This window comes from Balaenoptera musculus, chromosome 8 (assembly GCF_009873245.2).
Source record: "Balaenoptera musculus isolate JJ_BM4_2016_0621 chromosome 8, mBalMus1.pri.v3, whole genome shotgun sequence".
In the NCBI taxonomy this organism is placed as follows: Eukaryota; Metazoa; Chordata; class Mammalia; order Artiodactyla; family Balaenopteridae; genus Balaenoptera; species Balaenoptera musculus.
In genome coordinates, this window is record NC_045792.1 from 105,624,099 (window position 1) to 105,646,676 (window position 22,578).

Below are 22,578 nucleotides of genomic sequence, written 5' to 3' on the forward strand. Positions count from 1 at the left end.
TTGCCTCCTGAGGTCCTGTAGGGCCTTCGGACCTTCTGCTCTTGTCCAAAACCAGGGGTAACTCAGATGGTCAGGACAAAAAGGTCGAGCTCAGAGGACAAATAGGAGCAAGCGGATTCGACAGCAGGCGCCCCTCTGAGGTAACAGTGTGTGATCTAGGGTTGGTCAAGACAGAGAAAGAAACTGGCGTCCTCCTTCCCCATCCCTTGTCCCCCACCTACAGACAAACACGCTTTCTTTCCAGTGTGTAAACTGTTCTAACTCTCCTCTCAAATTTTCTTTTTTTTTTGGCCGCGTTGCACGGCTTATGGGGGGATCTTAGTTCCCCGACCAGGGATTGAAACTGGGCCCTGGCAGTGAAAGCGCGGAGTTCTAACCACTGGACTGCCGGGGAATTTCCAACTCTCCTCTCAAATTAACCTTGAATTCGCCTATTAGGAAGGTTAGTTCAGAGTACCTACCTATCTTTTCTGAATTGTGGTAGTCCTGAAAATTTAGTTGTTGACAAATGATGGCCGCCTTCAAAACCTCCAATTTCCATATAGTTTGGCATGTTCATTAGTGGTTTTCGTCCTGGGCTTTCCTCATAATTTTTGCAACCGATGCAGTTGCAAATAGAAGAACACATAATTTTGGCCTGGTAATGTAAAATGCTTCAATAAAATTAGGTTGTCCTACCATTCATCAAAAACCAACAAATTCTATTTGGATCTTAAATAACTGTTTATATCTGTGTGTGCACACACGTATGTAATCTGCAATTTTCATACCAAAAAAAAAGGCAGAAGTGAAGAGGGGTAGGTGACTGTGATGTAAAGAGGGGTGGGGAGGGGCCCCTGAGGGCCGCTGGGTGGGTGTGGGTGTGAGCCCCGAGCAGAGAGTGGTGTCTCTCCCTCGTCCAGCGGAGCACAGCGAAGGCGCCATCTGACCCTTGTTCTGATCGAAGCCTGTCTCAGCCGGTTATAGCACTCCAGCCCCACCGCCCTTCTCCTTCAGCACCGCGGGTGTCGTGCTGGCTCTGCTGTTGCAGAGAAAGTGCGAGTGGGTAGAACCTGAAACCCACCCGAGGCCGGGCCTGCAGTGGGCATTCCAGGGGGAGGCCCTTCCTACTTCCTTGTGGGTGGACTTTGTTTCTTGTCACACGGTTGCGTGACACTCAGGGCTGGGGACCAACCCCTTGCTCAGGCCCGGCCTGGGGGCAGTCAGAAGGCTGGCCCTGTGACACTCTGGTTTCCAGTTTCCTCTTAGTTTCAGCCCCTGGGGGTTTCCCTCTGTCCTTTCCAGCTCAGACATGCGTCTAATGGGGTGTGTTTTAGTCTGCACCTCTGGGTGTTTTGAATAGGAGGTTTTTCGCGATTGCTAGTCTGTTGTAAGGCCAGACACTACAGGACATGTGCACTTTGCGTGGGCCACTGCCCGGCAGAGGAAAGCGGGCTGACACACTGTGTCTCGGCAGCCAGACGAGCTGCTTGGGAGCTGCCCGCTCGAAGCACCCAGGTGATTGCTCACCTGAGGACAAGGCTGCCCGCACTACCGCACCCAGAGCGTCTCCGCCCTGCTCGGCAAGGAAGAGGCCCACCCCGGGAGCCGCCAGACGCTGGCCACTGAGGGTAGCGCCAGCATCGGATCAGCAGCTGCAGGGGGGCAAGGCCCTGGCCCTGGGCACCCTCTGCTGGACACTCAGAGCGGGCTCGGGGGAGACAACATGCTCCCAAAGGAGGCCTGAGCTCATTTACTTGATTCGTAAGGCGTAATTCACATTTGAGAAATTAAGGTAGATTGATGGGTGCCCTTTTAGAAGCCCTGGAAGGAAGAAATTAAATTATATTTCTCCCTTTAAATTGAAGATTTTTTAACCACATAGTTACTTAGGCCATATATTTACCCGGTTTTTAAAAATAATACTTAGGAATTGCTGACTGACCTCATAGCATTCACAGTAATTCTTAAGGCAGCCTGACCTCTTGCAATTACATCCTTTGTTGTGTCGAGGCTTAACGTCTCCCAGTTTTCCTTTCCCAATTTTTGGTTGGAAAGCTTCCGGATTTCTATCAAGACATGCCTAAGACAGAAAATGCAAAACTCCATCAAGATATATTTTATTATTTAAAAATAATGTTCAGTGCAAGGTACCTGGCTTGCCCGTCACTGGATCTGGCTGTTACTTTAGGACGAGCCACGACGAGCAGCGTGCCTCATCTCCTCACATCGCTGAGGAAGTGCATCACCCCCCCATTTCATTTTAATTCACTTGAACACTTAAAGGTAGAAAATTTATGGACAGTAAAGATGTGATGAAAATCACTGTGTCCATGTGGACATATTTCCTTCCTGCAACTCTTGTACTTTTTTTCCTGAGATAGTTGGGATCACGGTACTCTGATACCAGCTCACGTTTGTTAAATGTGTACTGTGTTCCACTTTCTGTGTGATTTATACGCGTTCTCTCATTTAATCCTCACAGCAACCCTGTGGAGGAAACACTACCACTGTTCTTGCTATCTGACGGATGAAGAAACTGAGGCACCGAGAGGTCAGATGACAGCGACCACGTGATGGAATCCGGTTCCGGTCCCTGTGCTCACGTCCCGCCCCGGGTCTCACCACCAGGTGCCTTTCTCATACATCACGCTCGGCTTTTTATCGTGCTTTGTTTGTTTGACTCTTCTACCTGTCTGCTACCTATCTAGACCATTTTCAATGACAAGGTGAGGCCGTGCTCTTTATAAAGCTGTGCTGGAGCAACGCGGAAGGCGCAGCGGCAGCCCCTGTCCTCCCTCTCCCCTCACAGGTGAGCAGCGGGGATCCGGCCAGCACCAGAGCCCTGGCGGTCCCCATCGCTGCAGAAGGGCCTTTGCAGGGAGGCTGCTTTGTTTGTGTGCTTTTACTTTTTACTGACGCACGAGGGACGGTGGACTGTCATGAATCTGAGCCTGTGTGAGCCCCGTGCGACCCCCACTCTGGCCAGGTCAGAGGACAGTCCAACCCCTCCCATGCCGAGGTCCCTCAGGACTCCTCCCCATCAACACACCCCCGAGGGAACCTCTATTCTGACTGGGATTGCTTTAATTTTGCCTGTTCTGGAGCTTCATCTAAGTGGAACCATTTGGTGTGTATTCTTTTCCATCTGGCTTCTTTCATCAGCACCGTGTGAGATTCTCCAGGCTGTGGCACGGAGCTGTGGGTCTTTGTTTTTCATTGATGTGTGTCACCCGTTAGACGATACACCTCGACAGATCTATCCATTCTACCACTGAACACACGGCTTGCTTCCAGTTTGGGGCTATTATGAATAAAACTGCTGTGAACATTTTTGTACAAGCCTCTGGTAGACATGTACACTCATTTCTAGGGGCTCTATTTTTAGGAATGAACTGCTGGGTCACAGCACATACAAAGGTTTAGTTTTAATAACTATTGCCAAACAATTTTCCAAAGTGCTGGTACCAATTTACATTCCTACCAGCAATGCATGAGAATTCCACCACTTTTTAAATAGAACTTTTTATACTTTTAATTGCAGACAGTATCCTTTACCCCTGAAGAGAAGGCTACTATACTGAAGCTTAGATGCACCATAATTTTCTTCTGTCCTGTGGATCTGCCTGTATCAAAATTGATATTTTCAACTGATTTATCTATAACTCAAGAGGCAAGTTAAAGTATTTTAGAAAAAATAATCAGACCAACCATGGCACAGTACGAGAGCCTCAAGTCTGCAGGGGATGGCCGTCAGTTTCCCTGGGTAAGTGAGAGGGCACCAAGACGTGGCCCGAGCAGGTGGGCTGTGTGTTCCCTTCTCTGGTGATCTTTTGTGCCCACGGGAAGGGATGAAAACTGCCCCTCCTGCATTTAGCCTTTAGCAGGTGGCCTGCGGGGCTCTCCAAGGTGCTGTCTGCCCCTAGATTCTCGCTTCACTGGGAAGCCAAGGAGAATAAAAATCAGCCTAAGTAACGATGGTCGAGAGCTTTCACCCAGCTTTCTTCACACAGTGGACCATCTCTGCCTTCTCAGACTACACTCTCTGAACTCAGGCTTATCTGCTGCATAACACAATCCAAATTTCTAAACCCCAAATCAAGACAACGTGGAGGAGGACACTCTACGGAGGCTGAGAAGGAGAGAAATGTGGACGCGGGCCGTGTGGCTGGGCCTTCGGGCAGCAGCGGGCGGGCGCCGGGGCTTCACCTCCAAGGCCGATCCTCAGGGAAGCCGCCAGGTCACGGCCGAGCTGATCGAGCACCTGGAGCGGCTAGCGCTTGTGGACTTCAGCAGCCAGGAGGCCGTGGCACGCCTGGAGAAAGCCATCGCCTTCGCCGACCGGCTCCGCGCCATGGACACAGACGGGGTGGAGCCCAAGGAGTCAGTTCTGGAGGACAGGTGTCTGTACTTGAGTTCCGACAATGTGGTAGAAGGCAACTGTGCTGAAGAACTACTACAAAACTCCCATCGAGGTGTGGAGGAGTATTTTGTGGCTTCCCCAGGTAATATCTCTTGGCCAAAGCTGGATGAAAAAGAGCCCTTCTCACACCACTGAGTAGCTATTCTGGGAAGGGGTGCCCTCTAAAAACGTGGAAGTGCAATGACTATTTTGTTATGAACACTAATGTTCCCACTTCCTTCAGTCACCTGAAAAAAGTGATGGTTAGGTATCTTTTAGTAACTAACTCTTTTGAAGACAGAATTGGGAAAGATCTAGCCAAAATAAGGCAAAGAGTCCCTGATGCCAACGGAAGTAGAAGTTATTGCCAGTTTCCAAGGAAATGGATCAAGTGTACTCACATTCACAGGCTGTTCTGTATGGAAGACTTTAACCCCTCCCCAAAAGACTGTCTACCGAACTGCACTTAAGTGAATTTCTCTATTTATGTAACTGTTAGACATTGCATCTGATCACTATGTGACAACCTGAGTCGTCCTTTTCAGTTGCTGCTTCCATTGACTTGAGCAGCCTTTTATCTTTACTGAACACACTTAAATTTGTTCTTGGGTACCCACTTTGTTCCAAGCAGAGGGCTGACTTTCTGCTAAGGTTAGGAGGCAGCTTTGGGAGGTGATGCATATGTTTATGGCCTTCATGTGTGTATACTTAACCCCAAACTCACTGAGTTGTATACATAAAATGTCCAGCTTTTTACAGGTCAACTGTATTTCAATAAAGTGGTTTAAAAAAAAAGAAAAAAAGACAACGTGGATACTTCCATGCTCTTAAACCAGACCCTTCTGGGACCCTGCTGCCCCCCTGAAGTCCTCCCATGCTGGTGGATAATAAAGGTCCTTCTCCAGCTGCCACTCTCACAACAGCCCCTGGTCATGGTTGGTACCGCCACCTTCAGGCATAGAGTCTTATTTAATGTATAGTCTTCAACACTTTGGGTTTTCCCAATACTGAAATTAGAAATCTGAAGAGATCGTTTTGTGACTATCCCCGGTATGTTTAAATGCTTTCAGAATGTGTGTATTTAATGGAAATTTGTTACCTTAATGGCCTTAAACCGTTCCATTTCATGATGTAAATTGTTGCAACAATTATTACAATTGCAGTTGTTGCAGAAGTCCCCGTTTGCAAAGCAATCACAGTACCTGTGAATAAAACAACACAGTGTGTCAAAGGCACCGCTGCCAGTAGTTGAAAACAAGCGTGCACACACCTACAGGGAGCTGGCCAGCACGCCGAGTCAACACAACTCTTAGTTACATGATTCTCCTCTTTATGTGAAAACTAGATCCACTGGGATGATGCTCTCCAGTGACCAACAGGAGGGAGAGACGCGTTAAAAATCAGTGGTTTCATAAAATAGGCGTGTGCGGAATAAACCATTTCCTGGACAATGTCCGCTGGCGTCCATTGTCTCCTGCCCCTAATGCCCGCCGCCCTTCTCCCAGGAACACCGTAAGCTGGTGAGCAAAGAGCCACTTTCCCATCAACCATCCCAACCCGGCTGAAAGCGAGTTCACCTCTCGGCCAGACCTCGCCTATGAGCAAAAAACGAAGGGACCTAGAGGTGGACCCTGGCCCAGGCTTTGTATCACTTTCATTCCACGTCAGTGGTGGAGAAAGGAGGCATGACTGGGTCGGAAACACGGGTGTGACACGACTGCTGTCACACTGTGATAACACACGCCGACCACGAGCAGAGTCCACAGGACAGCGTGCTGAGTAGACCCCGTCCGAGCACCTGCCCCTGGGATCCTGGAGTCAGACGGGCAGTGCCCGGCAGCTCAAGGGCGGGCAGTGCCGAGCACCTTCTCTGCTGCGTTTCCTTTGAAGACCTCTCAGCGTTTATGACTGTGAACTGCTTTACGTGCTCTGGTAGGAGGCTGCTCTTGTGCTGCGCGGCAGAGGCCCTGAGAGGCCTGAGGTTTACACCTTTTCAGTATGGGCGGGGGCAGGACACTTTCCTCAACTCCTGTAAAAATTCATGTAAAATATCCTGCTTGTAACCTGCTCCCTCGGGAGCCTTTGGGAGGCTCGTCAGCCACTCCACAGCCTCAGCTTGTGACTAGAGAAGACCCACAGCGTTCTCTTCCGAGAGCATGATTCATTGAAAAGAGCTTCAAAGGCAGGTCTAACATCAGCTCTGCTACTGGCTCCGCATGTTATCTGATCCAGGTTATCAGTCAGCGTCTAGAGGCAGGAAGCCCTGGCACCTGACCTCCCGGGCTCACAGGGTTGCTGAGGGAAGGCCTGGCGTGCTTCCCACATAGCGGGTGCCTCTGACAGAGTGCTGAACGAATGCAGGAGGGCCTCTGCGTCTGGCTACATGGTGGACTAGATGTTTGCAGAAACCTTCCTGTTACAGAGTTCCTGAACACAATTATTTTAACATTTATTATTTTCATATTTTTAAATAATGTGTCAAAATGCATGTCAGACCAAGAGGAGAGTAAAGGAGATTGCCAGATGTGAAAAGATAAGGAACTGTGAAGCCAGACAGGTGAGTTCTGTAACTGCCAAATGTTGTCCTGGGCCCTCTGCAAGTCCTAGGGATCAAATGGGCCACTCCTTCAGGAGACAGGAGACAAAGTCTGAGCTACAGAAAGTGGGAGTTGGATCAAAAAAAACCCATATAAAGTGTGACTCCTTGAAAGGCCACCTCCCCACAAATCTACTTCACAGAAGGAGAGCGTGGAAACACAGCACTGTCTGAGCCACAGGTAGAGAACAAGGGGAAAATGTGAGAGTTTTTCCAGACCACTAGGATGGACAGAAGGGAGACGAGGCAATTACAGAAGATTCAGAGGCTGGAAAACAGAGGGGAGAGAGTTAACAGACAGCAGATTCAAGAACACTGAAACCTGAGCTAGCAAGAGAGAGTGGAGAAGCAGCTCTGAAGGCATGAATGGGTGGTACCAGGCTGCTCTGAAGTGGGGTGAAGGTGGCTGAAATTCTATTTAGGAGGTAGGGGGTCCCCAGGCTCCTTCCCTTCCAGCACCTAACTGCTCCTCCATCACCATGGCAAGAGACTGAAATTACTCTCTGGGGTAAAACAATTGAGGACTGGGGTATTCTAAAGAACAAAAGGTGAATCTGAGACCCCCAGGTTTTTCCACTCAGCCCCTAGAATTCTAGCAGGAGATTGGAAAGGCCTTCTCTGAGGACTCACTAGCCCAAGAGAAAATATAAAGAGTCTGACATTGAGATTCCCTGATAAGTGGCTTGGTAAGATCACCCTACGGTGAAGCCACAGGGAGCAAGCTCCCGCCAACGTACCAAGAGCCCCCTCCCTTCTGCCTTGTTCTTAACCATGAGCAGAGTGGCAGGCAAAGATCTGCAGACATTTTAGGGACTCATCCAATATGAAAGACAGAGGCCTAAAGAAACAGACTCTGAAGGGAAAAGAAAATGGGGTGGGGGACAAGGGGTTATCAATAGCCTTGGAAAGATTAATAAAAGTTATTGTATCCAGGAAACAAGAAAACGATGCTAAAAAACACTCAGAGTACAAAAAATACATTATGTAAAATAAAAAAGTAATCACAGGGATGAAAAACTTAACAGAAGATAAGAAAACAGAACACACATACAAAACAAGTAAAAAAACAATAGGAGAAAGAAGAATGTAGAGGAGCATCAGAGGGTCCAACACTTATGTAAAAAATAAGGGTTCCAGAAAGATAGAATTTTAAGAATGAAGGGGAGAAAGTAAGTCAAGAACATTTCCCAGCACTAAGGGGCATGGGTTCCCAGAGTGAAAGGGACTGCCAAATGGCCAGAACAAGACACCTCTCACCAAATTTCAGAGCACGGGGTGCAAAGAGAAGATCCCACAAGGTTCTAGAAAGAATAAAATAGGTTTCATACAAAGGGCAAGAAAAAAGTTCATAGCAACACTCGAAACTAGAAGAAAATGCAGCAAAGCCTTCAAAATTCTAAAGGAAAATTCCACTAGTTGAAGGTGGAAATCCCATTGTCCATCCAAAATGATCATGTCAGTGAGAGGACAGACTATGACATTTTTAGATACATACGGTCTGAAAACATTCTCTCCCATCACTCTTGCTCGGGAAGCTACTGGAGGACGTGCCACACCAAAATGATGCAGTGAATCAAATGAGGAAGATAATGGGATCCAGGAGCCAGGGGGTCAAACATGAGGAAGAAGCAAAGGAAACCCTGGGCCTAATGCTGGAGGGAGGGTCCAAGAGAACTGTGCAGCACGCCTGGAAACCAACCACTCAAGAGCGGGACGGCGATGGCTGCAGGAAAGGCTTCCCCCAGACCAATTCACTGAATACCTAGTGTGTTGGGGCATGTTGAGAGAACAGTTACACAACCGGAGGAGAGTTAAGGGTTAAGTTAGTGTTAGGTACATTAAAAAACTGAGTATTAACTCAAGGGAAAAGGTAAAGACATACAGGAAGAAAATTAATCAAGGCTCAGCAGTGAGTAGTGTTTTCATAGTCATAAAAAATAAATACTATTGATCCAACCAAGTACATCTGATGTCTGGGAAGAGGACATGTGAGTGTTGGGTGGGGGGTTACATGTGAGTAGCAAGAGGGAACAGAGCTAAATCCACATCTTTCATGGCACAAAAACAAGAGATCATGCCCAAACTGAAAAGCCAAGAAGTAGCAACACAAGCACGTTATTTAGATTTATGGAGGCAAATATTAAAAGATTTGGTTAAGGGTTAAAAGTTCCTGGAGATCAGAAAATAAGGGACAATTGTCAGGGAACTACATTTTTTTGTCATAAGCCTTGTATAATTATTTGGCTCTTTAAACTATGTGCATGTGAGCTGGATAAAAATAATAACTAAATGAAAAGTCAGAAAGGATAAACTGAAAGATAAAGAAATTAGATCCAGATTCAGCATAAAAAGACAAAAAAGTTAAAAATATGGAAGAGAGATTAAAAGAAATGGTTGCTAGTTAGAGGGACTCACGTATGTCTGATTAGTATTACAGAAGGACAGAGAAGAGAAAATGAAAGAGAGGTATATTTGGAGTGAGGATATCTGTGAGTTTTCCAGAACTGTTGAAAGTTGTGGATCCTCAGATTTCAGAAACCTAATGAACCCCAAAAAGGCAAATAAAAAGAAAAATCGAAGACAAAAAGAAAATTGTAAAAACACCAGAAGAAAAGACATTACCTAGACTGACCACTCACTTCGTGTTAGAAATAGTGGAAAACAGTAGAATAATACCTTCGAAACACTGAGAGAAAAACTGACAATCTAGAATTTTATACCTAGTCAAACTATGCTTACTCACCAAGGTCCAAGCTAGGCATATTTCTTTTCTTGCACCCACACCTTGCTGGGTGCTTTTATTTATTAACTCTGTCCCCTCTACTTTTTAAAACTTTATGTTGAAGATTTGTAACTGTGTATCACTGAACCCTCATTTTCTTCTTCCCCAAACATCAAGAAAGGGTTTCTATGCTTGCTGCTTATCCTTCCTCTTCTCCTATTCTTTCTTTAACCTACTGTGCTCGGACTGTCTTCTCCATCCCCCTAACTCTCAAACAACCTCCTTAACCAGAAAGGCAAGGACCTCTTCACTGCATTTACCTCTCAGCAGTGTGTGACACTATTATGCTCCAGAACCACATTCCCCACTTCCTATCAGACATTTCCACCTCCAACTCAGGGTATCCACACCTTAACTCCTGACCTTCACCTACAGCCCTCACCGTGCTCACTCTGTAGTCTCTCTCTGCATTCATGGTGTCCATCCACCCAGTAACATGACCCCTGAGTCATTTCTGACGATTACCTTTCTCTCTTTTCTCACATCCAAGGGGTTACCAAGTCTACTGATTCTGGTGCAGAAATGTCTTTGCTAATTTTATTCTTGATAAAAGTAAATCACATTTGTTGTAGTTTTTAAAAATGTAAATAAGCAAAAAGAAAAAAATTACAATCACCCAGAATCCCACTCCCTAGAGATGATCATTTGGCAAATATATTTCAGAGTTTTTCTGTAAAACTATACATATTAAAATAAATACATGTTGTTTGGTTACATATAATATATAAAAAAAACAAGATCATATTCTATACACTGTTTCAATGTGCTTTTATTATGTATCAATGTCAGTAATCAATATGACAGCTTGCTTTCATTACTTATCAATATAATGTTATGAGTGTTAATATTACATGTAAATAGATTTACATGCCATTTTAATGACTGAACAATACCCCATTCTATAGTGGTGTCATAATTTAGTTAATAATTCCCTTTATACTGAACATTCAGATTATTTTATATATTTTGGAATAATGAACAATACTACACAAGTGGCACTGGCCTCCTTTCTGTTCCGAGAACCCTGTACCCTCTCTCTCTTGCCACAGGGCCTTTGCACCTGCTGTTTCCTCGGCCTAGAACACTCTTATCAACCCACTTTCAATCTACCTCTGCCCCCTCTTCCAACACCCCTCTTGTCCTCTGGGAAGCTTTCCTGGCTGTCATACCTGGTCAGCTCCCCCCGTCGCCCTCTGCCCATTGCTGCTCCTTTCCACCATGACCTCTACGTGTGTGATTGTTCTGTTCATGTCTGTCTCCCCCACTAGATTGTGAGTGCTGAGAGGGCAGGGACCGTAACTATCTTGCTCATTTCTGTCTTCCCTATTCCTGAAATCACAGGCATTCAAAAATACTTTGTGGAATGAATAAATGATGAGTGAAAAAAATGCTACAATGCGTATGTTTGAAATGTCTCTTAAATCTGTGGATTTTTTCTTCATTGCTACCATCTCTGCCCTAGTTCAGGTCTTCATCATCTTTTGTCTATACTGTTGTGATAGCCTCCTAACTTTCAACTTCCTCCACTTTGCCGTTAGTGCTAATTTCCTAAAACATGTATCAGGCAAAAAGAAGCAAAGAAAAAGCGGTAATCAGAAAACACAAAAGTGGTGTTGTGTATTTCTGGTGGGAATGTAAAATGGTGCAGTCACTGTGAAAACCAGTAAGGTGTTTCCTGAAAAAGTTAAACATAGAATTACCATATAATCTAGCAATTCCACTTCTAGGTATACACCCAAAAGAAATGAAAGCAGGGACTCAAGCAGATACTTGCACACCCATGTTCATAGGCAGCATTATTCACAACAGTCAAAAGGTAGAAACAACCCAAGTGTCCATCAACAGATGAATGGATAAACACACGTGGTCTGTACATACAGTGGAATATTATACAGTCTGAAAAAAAATAAAGTACTGATACATGCTACAACATGGATGAACCCTGAAAACATCATGTTAGTGAAAGAAGCCAGACTCAAAAGGACAAATATTGTATGATACCACTTACATGAGGTGCCTGGAATATGAAAACTAAGAGACAGAAAGTAGAACAGAGGTTACCAGGGGGTGGGGTAAGGGGGTAATGGAAAGCTACTTAATGTGTACAGAGTTTCTATTTGGGATGATGAAAAGGTTCTGGAAACGGATAATGGTGATGGTTGCACAGCATCGTGACTGTAATTAACGTCACTGAATTATACATTTAAAAATGGTTAAAATGGTAAATTTTATGTTTTGCATATTTTACCACGATTTAAAAAAAGCAAGGTGCAGAGAGCAAGTATGAAATGCTTCCATTTTACTGGGGAAAGAAAAGAACTTAAATAAATAAATTTTAAGACTCCAGAGGGAGACGCAAGAAGGAGGAGATATGGGGATATATGTATATGTATAGCTGATTCACTTCGTTATAAAGCAGAAACTAACACACCATTGTAAAGCATTTACACTCCAATAAAGATGTTAAAAAAAAACGCCTTCATAAAAAGGTGGTACAAATAATTCCATGTATATCAATAATGAGACAAAGAATGCAAATGGATTTTAAAAGTCTATTAAAACATGGATTATTAGATTTGCTTTTTAACAAGCCAACTATATTTAGATTACAGGAGACACACCTAAAACATAACTACCACACAGAAAGTATGAACATAAAGGGATGTTATGAGCACAACCTGCTAATACTAACCAAAGAATATGTGGCATAGCAACATTAATATGAAACCAAAAATAAAAAACAAATATAAAGCAAAAAGCAATAGGTTACAGAGATATATTTAACAGTTGATGGAATAATTCACAAAAAAGATATAACAATCATGAATTTGTATAACCCTTCACTATAGACTCAAAATATACAAACCAAAATGGAATTATAAGGGAAAAATAAGCAAATTCACAATCATAGTGAGAGGTCTTAATGCACTTTTATCAAAAACAGATAAATCACACAAAATTTAATAAGCATTTAGCAGATTTAAAAAACAAAATTAACAAACTGGAGCTAATGGATAGTAAATGTATCTAACAAATAGAGAATATACATTTTTAAGTTAATATAGAATATTTTAAAAATCGATCAAACATTAAGTCATAAGGGGGCTTCCCTGGTGGCACAGTGGTTGAGAATCTGCCTGCCAATGCAGGGGACACGGGTTCAAGCCCTGGTCTGGGAAGATCCCACATGCCACGGAGCAACTAGGCCCGTGAGCCACAACTACTGAGCCTGCGCGTCTGGAGCCTGTGCTCCGCAACAAGAGAGGCCGCGACAGTGAGAGGCCCGTGCACCGCGATGAAGAGTGGCCCCCGCTCGCTGCAACGAGAGAAAACCCTCGCACAGAAACGAAGACCCAACACAGCCAAAAATAAATAAATTAATTAATTTTAAAAAAAAAGAAAAAAAAAAAGAAAAAATACAGCCATTTGCTTAAAAAAAAATATTGAAAACCAAATCTTGCGGTACATACAAAAGATAAAATCAGTACATCATGATCAGATTGGGTTTAATCCCTGGTCTACAAGGGTGGATGACCATTAGAAAATGTTGTAATAGATCAAACTGTAAGATTAAAAGAGGAAAACAAACTGATCATTTCAATGAATGCAGGCAAAAAGGCTTTGATAAAATCACCACTCATTTATAATAAGAATTTAAAAAGAAAACCTCTTAGGAAACCAGGCATAGAAGGACACTTCCTTAGCTCGAAGTGGGCCTGCGGCAGAGAAGGACCCACCCTCCCCTTACTCTGCCCCTTGACAGCAACTCTGGTTGAGCATGTGGTCAACTCCGCTCAATTTCCACTCCGCTTCCCAGCTTCCTACCCAGTATGGTCTGACCACATGACTAGGTTCTGGCCAAAGGGATATGAGTGGAAGTGACTGTGGCAGTTTCTGGTTATGCCTTGGAAGGTAAGGAGTGTGCCTTCGCCCTTCTCTTCTTCTTCCCCAGTGGGTGGAATGCAAATGTGAGGGTGGCAGCTGGGGCAGCCTTCTTAGCCCACAGAACCGAACCACTCACCTGAGGATGGCAGAGCAGCTGATAAAGGAGGTGGAGACACTGATACTGATCAGCTGCCTCAGAGCCCTGAAATGGTTGCCATTTAGAGTCTTTGAAATAGTGTCTAAGCATGTCTTCTACCTACTACAGAGCATCTCTCAAAAACCTACAGCAAATATCTTATTTCGGGCAGGGTAAGGGAATTTTAGAAGTGTTTCTATTAAAATCAGGAGCAAGGCGATGCCAGCACCAGCACTTCCCTTCCTCACTGCGCTGAGGTCCCAGCTAAGACAATAAGGCAAGGAAAAGGATGAGATAAGAAAGATACCATGGTCCTTCTTTGCAGGCAAGATGACTGTTTAAATACAAAGGTGAAGGAAATTCACAGATGAATCATTACAACTAAGAAGCGGGATCCATGCAAAGAGCAGGATTAAGAACCCAGAACCAGACCCACATGTGTACTTCAAACCTTGACAGCTGACAGGGAACACATTGCAGATCATGGGGGACCATATTACGGTTTTGCAATAAATGGTGCCAGAAAATTAATTGTACACATGGAAAAAAATAATTAGATTCCTACCTAATGCCACTCAGAAAAATCAATTACAGGTGCATTAAGGCCTCAATGACAAAAAGCAAACCTTTAAAACTTTTAGAAATAGTCTAATGGCACATCTGTGTAACCTTGGGATATGGACAGATTTCTTAAACAGGGCACAAAAAGACAATAATAATAAAGACATGTAAAAAAATAATAAAGACACGTGATAATTTTGACTACATTAAATTTAAAACTTCTGTTCATCAAAAGTCACTGCTCACCTTCAGCCATACGTATTGAGGGCCCAATAGACATCGACCTCTTGCTAGACACTGGAGATACAGTCGTAAACAAGACACAGTCCTCCTTGTTATAAGACTTACGGTCGTGCTCTCTCTTGGGGTTAGAATGAGGGTCAGACAGGGTCGAAAACCCATGTCTAGGGCCGGGATATACACCTTGGCCCCCAGCCAAACTTCCACTCCCTTCTACTAATGTGGGCTTCCCCTCCATGCAAAATTGCTTTCCTCTCCTAGTAGGCTCAGACTGGTCTGCTCCCGTTGGTAACAGCGAGAGTGGCAGCCACAAGAAGAGAGCTGGAAAAGCATCACCTCAGGCTCCCCTGCTTGGTGTGTCAGTCAAGACAGAGAGAGGTAAGGGTTCCAAGTCTTCAGTGGAAGAAAATCTGACTGCCTGCAGGTTGATGAATGAGAGTGGATGGTGGTCTTTCAGGGCATGCCTCATTCCTGTGAGTTCACGCTTTGTCACCGGTGCCATCTGCAGTCTAGGTATTCTCGTACAAAGTATTTGTATTGTCCCCCTTCTTCAGTCTACTCTCACCATTGCCCAGGAAACCACATCTACAGCCATCACGTGAGGTTTGGTGGCCCCTCTCTAGGCTGTGAAATACCAAGTGAGCACCATCTATTAAAGATGCTGTCCTTGAGGTACAGACTGTTTCAGTGCTGGCAGCCTGGCAACATTCCAGCACTCTGTGGGTAATCTTACTCTGTCACTTAACGAGAAGGTGATAATACTGTCAAGAGAATACCTGCGATACCCGATACCCCGTGGTACAGTCACTTCTCACAAGCACATTGTATCCTAGAATTTTAGCTGTAGTGTTTGAAAAGATTTGAGATGATATGTATTCGAAACTCATTCTTCATCCATTGGCATCTGACAAATCCCCAGCTAGGAACACTTTAAAACATTGGAATAAATATTTGAAATGTTTTAGATGCATATTTGAGCTGGTAAAAAAAATTAAAGAAATGCCTCAGAGACCAAAAAATGAAAGAGAAGCAAAAACTCAGCGGGGTAAGCTAAAGCTGAAGTCTGCAGCTATGTTAGGGCTCTGCTGATCCCAACAACCAAAGGCTTTGGTCTTAACTGTTACAGGGAGGAAGAGGCGGGGGACGACAACAACCATAATAATGGCAAACAGAACATTTACAATATGCCAGGCAGTGCTCTAAGTGCTTTATACACTAACACATGTGTTTACATATATATTAATATATTTACATACATTAATGCTCAAGGCATGGGATCAGCTCCAATATCTACACATAAAGCTGGAACAGTAGAAGGTCTGTACCCAGCGGAAGAATGAACTAGGAAAAATGCCCTGCAAAAGAAAGGGCAAGAAAAATGCATGTGGGCATTGGCTTGAGAGGAGGGAGCTCACTTGGGTTTGAGACCTGAATTCATATTAACTGTGTGGCCTAAAAAAAAAAAAATCTTAGCCAAAAATTTTAGGTTGTCCAAATTGAATGGGCCACCAAGCCCCAAGTAGAAACAAACTCAAACTTCCTCTGAAGAAATGCACTCTCAAGCCAACCTCAAAGAATTCCCACATATAAAGTTTCAGTGATTATAATTCTCTCTCTCTCTCTCACGCACACACACACACACACACACACACACACACACAGAGAGAGAAAATCACAAAATACATGAGGTAACAAGTCATATGAGTGAAAGATCAAGAGAAGAAAGAAACACCAGAATCAGATAAGCAGAGACTTTAATATTAGAATTATAAGCTATAGAATATAAATTAAGTATTTATTATTCTAAAATATAAAAGAAGGGATCAAAAGTATAAGTAAGGAACAAGAGACTATAAAAAATGACCATCCAGATTTGACCTTCTACTCCACAGAATTCTGGTTAATTAATTCTAGTTAATTAATTAATCCAATTAACCAGAGGCAAAAGGCCATTTGAAGAAGGAATATTGGAGACTACCCAATCTATGATTAAAATCTTGATTTAGATTTGATTAGGGTGAAAAATTAGATAGTATAACTGCTCCCAACAAGTCCCACCCAGTATCTCAGCAAAAATTGAGTTGGAATGGAAGATGCTTAAAAAATTGAGTTTGGATTTGTTTAAAGTCGATACATGAAAGGGCTAATTAAAACTGCCATGGAAAAACCCCATACTCATAACATAAAGCCAATTCCTTCCTTCAGTGTGCTCGTGAAAGAGAAGAGCCCTTTCTCCACTCCACTGCAGAGGGTTCCTTCTCACTCTATGGAATTATTGTCCAAAGGTTCAGAATTTAACACTGATGTCACTGCCTGTATCAAAAAACATCCTGATACAAAAGTGGGTTACAATCAGTGTTTTAATAACCTAATCATGATGCAGTAAATCAATTTTTTAAATGCATAAAAATTATTAAGAAAATCATTTCCCACAGTGATGGAAAGGTAGACATGAACTACTTATAAAATCTTAAAATCAATTTTTAATAATCGATAAATTTTCAATAAAATAATCACAAAACATTTATCTACCTTTTAATTAAGTTTACATCAACACCATTTTAATTATACAGATTAACTTTATCATTTAAAAATAATTCTCAGCTTTTTATGGCTAATGGAACAATAACAACAAAAGGTTGGAGCACATGATTTCAAGTTTTGAGGGTAATCAGCAAAGGCACTACAAAGGGCGGCTCTAGCAAAGGGGGATGAGTGCAGAGTGGGCCCCTCCTCTCCCACAGCAAGAAGGCAATAGATAACCTTTCCAGACATGGGAGCAAACTTCAGAAAGCCTGAAAACAGAAGTCACTAAAATGGTAGCTTCTAGGGAGGAGTCCAGAGAGTGGGGCGAGGTGGAGCAGGGTACTGGGACTTCCCATCATAATCAGATATAGTCACTGATTTTTACCCATGTGTATGTATCACTTTGATTTTTAAAAAATACAGTAATGTGGTTTTCTCTTTATTAATGGCCAATTAGTAGAATCACTCTTAATCTTTATCCAGGAGAGACTCCCAAATAAAGTAGGACAAATGCACTCCAAGAAAATTAGATTCCATTGCCTTGAACGTGGCTTAGCTGCGGGGAGTAAAAAGCTAAAGGAAGCCGGTGGTGATGCCACGCTTGCTAGTGAAGCAGGCAACGGTGAACGCACGCCTGACTTGCTCCAGTGCGAGCGTGCCTGTGGCACACTGAGAGACAGAGTGGTGTTGCCGCCAGCACCAGTTCACGGGTCTCTTCAAGAAGCTCCGCGGGGGTACATTTGCCCATTCCTTGGCCTTTCCAAAAGCAGTATTTCCAGAGATAATTGGTTTCTCAGTGACAGACTGATACCAACCAAACCGCGATGCACTGCTCAGAATGCTGTGTGTTAATTTATGGTGGAAATAACATTCCCTCTGGTGCCCATAACGTTCGCAGCCTCTACCCAGGGCCCCCTGCTTCTCGGGATGGAGCTACTGAGGAAGCTAAACGGCTGGCGCTGAGGGTGGTGACAGTTAGAGGTGCAGAGTCGCGGGGCACAACGGGAGGGTGCCAGCCCCCGGCACACAGCACACAGCACTTCTCTGGAGAAGGCCGCGCCCGCGGCCCCCAGCGACAGTGCCTCCCTTCCCTGGACAGCACTGGAAACGCGCTCGGAGCCTCCTTTTCCTTTGTTCCAGTGCCGACCAAGCCCCCTTGTGATGATAAACTCTTTCTTCAGTGTGTCAGTCACCGATTAATCTGGAAAGCTGCCTCTAGGCAGGAGGCTCTTTCTTGGGCTTTTCCATTATGAGGTAATCAATAAGTTAAACCCTTCCTGGAGACTCATCTTACCTCCACATCCTTAAGAGCTACCTCATTCTGTCCCCGGTCATAGTCTGCACCTCGCTCTAGGCTTCATGGGTTATTCGCGGGCTCCCCAGTCGCCAACCCCGCCAGCAGCTCGGCAGCCCCTGTCCACAGGAAGCCGCGCCCACCCCTGGCTCTGTCCACTCTAGGCTCCACCGCCTCGTCCTCCACCACATCAGAAGTTCCATCCGGGCCGGCCGCTCCGGCTTGACAGTGTCACGTGGTCTGGGCTTTGCCCTCTGTTCTCCTTCCTCCTCACCCAGCTGCATTTTTAGAGCTCCTGATCAGTGGTCTCGGCGTTTCCAGCGTTCAGACAGGTATAGGCCTCGCATTCACAGACTAAACCAATGACAACTCAGTATTCACATACAGTCAACCCTAGATTTCAACATTAACTTTAAAAAATCAGATTTTTTTTCCGTTTTGTTTTGTGAACCAAGTTTCACAGACTTCTGGATTTTTACCCACGTCTGCACCCCCATATCACTGTCCCATCACTGGAGCTCTCAGTGACTTCAGCAGAAGCTCTGCAACGGAAGAATCACGTGGAGATGGTGGTTAGGGTTGTTAGACATCGGGCGAGGCGGCATCTCCCCTTCCATCACGTAACAAAGCTAGGCAGGCACTCAGGGCAGAAAGCAGCAGCCCAGAGCAGAGGCTGAGAGCGGGCAGACCACTCCAGTGAGCGTCTCCGCGTGACAGGGTGGGGACGGGAGCTCGAGCGCACGGTGCCGTCAGTCGGGGTGGCCGGTCCGCTTCCTATTTCAGCCACACCATCCACCCCGGCCCGTGATTCTGCTTCACAACCTGCCCTACCACCGCGCTGACCGAGCCTCCCGGGAGCTGGAATCCCTGGGGGAGAATTTTTCTAAGAAGAATTCAATACAGAGTAAACCAATTCATCAAACTTTTAAAAACTAGGAGGTGGAAATGTTACAGTTAATGCTCAACAAGGATGCCGTGTTTAGCACTTGTCTGGGGGACTAGACAATGTAAACCAAAATCCAAGAAAATCACACCACTTGAGGTCCTTTCCTGGGTTAGTTGGTCAAGATAACACCAAAAGATCCCAACCAGGTTTATGCGGAAAGTGTGGCTTCTTGTTGCTCTGGTTTACGAGGAGCGTCAGGACGCAGCTGTTGAGTCTTAACTGTAACCTATACGCTACTAGCCGTTCAGGTCTGTCTGGACTCTGCTCCACTTACTGACTTCTAAACGACCTTATTTCTATTTAATAATGAAGGATTTGTGATTACTTACAATTTCAGACACTGGGATTTGGTACAGTTACATGGCTTTTTAGACTTTGTGTCCCATGAACTAACAGTTACTCTATAAAGATTAAAAAAGAAAATGTATTCAGATCGTTACTCTTTAAAAAGAGACTTAGCTAAGCATCTGGTGTTTTTGAACGAATACTGAAAATCTCAACACCAGAGAGTTATAGGTGTTATTTATCGGTGCCTGATCATGAGGGGGCGTGGCACGCACATTCACACGTGGGGGAGCGAGCCTGGCCAGGTCCAGCTGCACGGCCAGGGACCCTATCGCTGTCTGCTCCCCAAGAAGCCTTCCCCGAGTTTCTTCCACTGATCTGTTTAAACCTCTACTGTGTGTGGCTCCCCACACCAAATAGCTCTTTTTATTTTTATTTTCTGTATTTTCCAAAATCAGAACACTAATGAAAAGTGTGAATTAAAGATTAACAGATCAACGACTGTTCACATTGCTAGAGCTGTCCAACTAGTATCACCACCTGTATCAAAGCGTGTTTTGAATGTATCACATGGGCATTGGGACCTCCCTCCTCACCGTTCCCTTGGGGATTAGCCTAGACGCCACCTCCAGGGGCAAAGGAGGAGGAGAGATGAATGTGCGCTGGATGCTGCTAAGCCCAAGAGGCGGCTGCGGGTTAAGAAATCGGGACAAGCTCCCAAGCGCTGCTTAGAAATGCTGCTCCCTGAGGGACCTCGGGATGTTGGCCGCGTGAGACGGTGGGTAGATCCTGGCGACGAGGAGGAGCACACGTGCCGAAACCCCGGCTGTGACTGGGGCTCTGCCTCCCTCCCTCGAGTTCGGCCCCCTGCTCCCCGAGACCACGTGTGCAGGCTTCGCCTCTGCAACCACTGGCTGCTTCCGGGCAGGGACACATCCTGGTCTCGGGTTTCCTACAGGAGCTGCTACAGTACTTGGCACACACAGGGCTTGCTGACAGTCCCCTGTCACCCCACAGAGCACGGGAACTACCCTCAGCCTGTGCTCCGTGCCCTCACAAACACAACCGTCTCCAGCCGGGGCTGAGGTCAGTCTAACCTCAGCTCAGCCCACCCTCCCCTCTGCTCTGGCTGCTGCGCTCATCAGGGCTCCGCCACTCTTCTCACCGGCTCTGCTTCTGTTTCGTGACCCCGTCCTCCCTCATTTGAAACAGCAAACGGTAACTGACTCCTGGGTGAGCTGCTAAGTGTTACTTCTTCTGGAGCTGTCTGTCGTTTTTAAAATAATGTCCCCATACTATGTCACTGAACGCTATATTAATTTATTCTTCGTCTAGTCTAGTTTTCTCCTTTATAGAGAGGAGAGTTGCAGCCGTCTATCCCCATGGGTGCCTGGAGGTGGCAGATCCGGCTACCCTGCTCCTGGCCCACCCACCCTGGATCACACGTGGGCTGTTCAGGGGAAGGGGACATGCGCACAGGCTTCACTGCTCTTGCCCTCAGCCCTGCCTCTAAAATGGGGCACGAGGTGGCCTGACTACCTGTCCAGAGGAACCAAAACTCTTCCCTTTAGAAATGAGGTGGAGGTCCATGGAGACACTCCAGTGGTGACCTGCCACAACTGTGGAAGCAGAGAGGACAATTCACTGAGTATCTGCAGTGTCAGGAAGATGCCAACAGGCACTGACTAAGAGATCACCATGTGGCCAGGACTGTCGTAAAAGCTTCAGGGGAACACCAAAAAATATATATTTTTTAAAATTTACAGTGCCTGTTCTAGAGGAATCCACCAAATAATTTGGGACATGAGATGATATATACAATTGAAAAATTAGAGAACAGAAGATATTATATAATCAACTATCAAATTATATGATACTGACTGCAAACGACATAATATTCAGGGGCAGTTTAATAGAGATGTAAAAACAAAACAAACTACTTCTGAAAGAAGTAGAACTTGACATTGACTTTCAAGGGTGTGAAGTTTTTTGTTATTCAACAAAAGGATGTTTCAGTTGAAATAACAGCACGAGCAAAGACACCACATCAGGGATGAGCACAGAGCGCCTGAGGGGACAGTAAAGGGACAAGTTCATTGTAATGGACTAAACTGGGAAAACACTTCCATGGCTCTAATAATGTTTGACTACTCTTTTTGCCAATCTGAAAAGTAAAGGGTTAGAAGAGATCTGGACAACTCTGCCTCAGAAAAGCATTATAAATAAACCGTACCACAGGTGAGATATGACCTCATCTTTAAGAAAAAATTTCCAGAGAAGCGGACTCTTGAATATTATAATGTTCATTATGTCACCAAAAATAAAGGCATCAATGATGTAACAAAATCCACATTAACGCCTGACTGATAATCAGATTGTTAAGGCTATGCAGAGTGACAGGACATGAATTTTTATTCATATGATAAGGTAGTTAATAAGTTAGCCAGTTCACCACCTATCTCTAAAGAATGCCGATTGGGTGAATTCATCCATATGGACTGCTGGCCGTAAGGCCCAAGCTGGCCTGCTTCTATGTCATCTACTATTTTAGAACGTTTAAACCATATTGGGCTGACAGAATTTCCTTTCTGATGTCTTCAGACCTAGCTTGACCCTCTTATCTTGTGGAAGTTAAAAAAAAAAAAAAAAAGCCTAACAAAACATCTAAAGAGGTAAAGAGGTCTAGCAAATTAGTTGTGGTTGGGAACTCATACGGAATGAAACAGCCAGCAAACAGCTTCCTGACAGCTCCCTCACCACAAATAATAAATTGGTAGAGATTCCAGTACACCGTCAGTACTATGGATGTTGAGATAAAAATCATCTGGCTGATTCAGTGGCGTGACATCAAATCAAGTAATTATTTGCAGCAAAAAAATACAAAAACAAAGCTCATGTTGTTCCTGGCACATCATTTATAATAGAAAAATATTTTATGACCTGCAT

The 22,578-nt window shown here is 44.7% G+C and overlaps 1 protein-coding gene across 1 annotated transcript; it reads left to right on the forward strand.

Annotated features, from left to right (window-relative positions):
• The first annotated feature begins 4,126 nt into the window (after positions 1 to 4,126).
• Positions 4,127 to 20,445, forward strand: LOC118899718 (glutamyl-tRNA(Gln) amidotransferase subunit C, mitochondrial-like). Its single transcript, XM_036861609.1, has 2 exons — positions 4,127 to 4,735; positions 20,436 to 20,445. The coding sequence occupies exon 1, from the start codon at positions 4,127 to 4,129 to the stop codon at positions 4,535 to 4,537; it is 411 nt and encodes a 136-aa protein (XP_036717504.1). The 3' UTR covers positions 4,538 to 4,735; positions 20,436 to 20,445.
• The last annotated feature ends 2,133 nt before the right edge of the window (positions 20,446 to 22,578 follow it).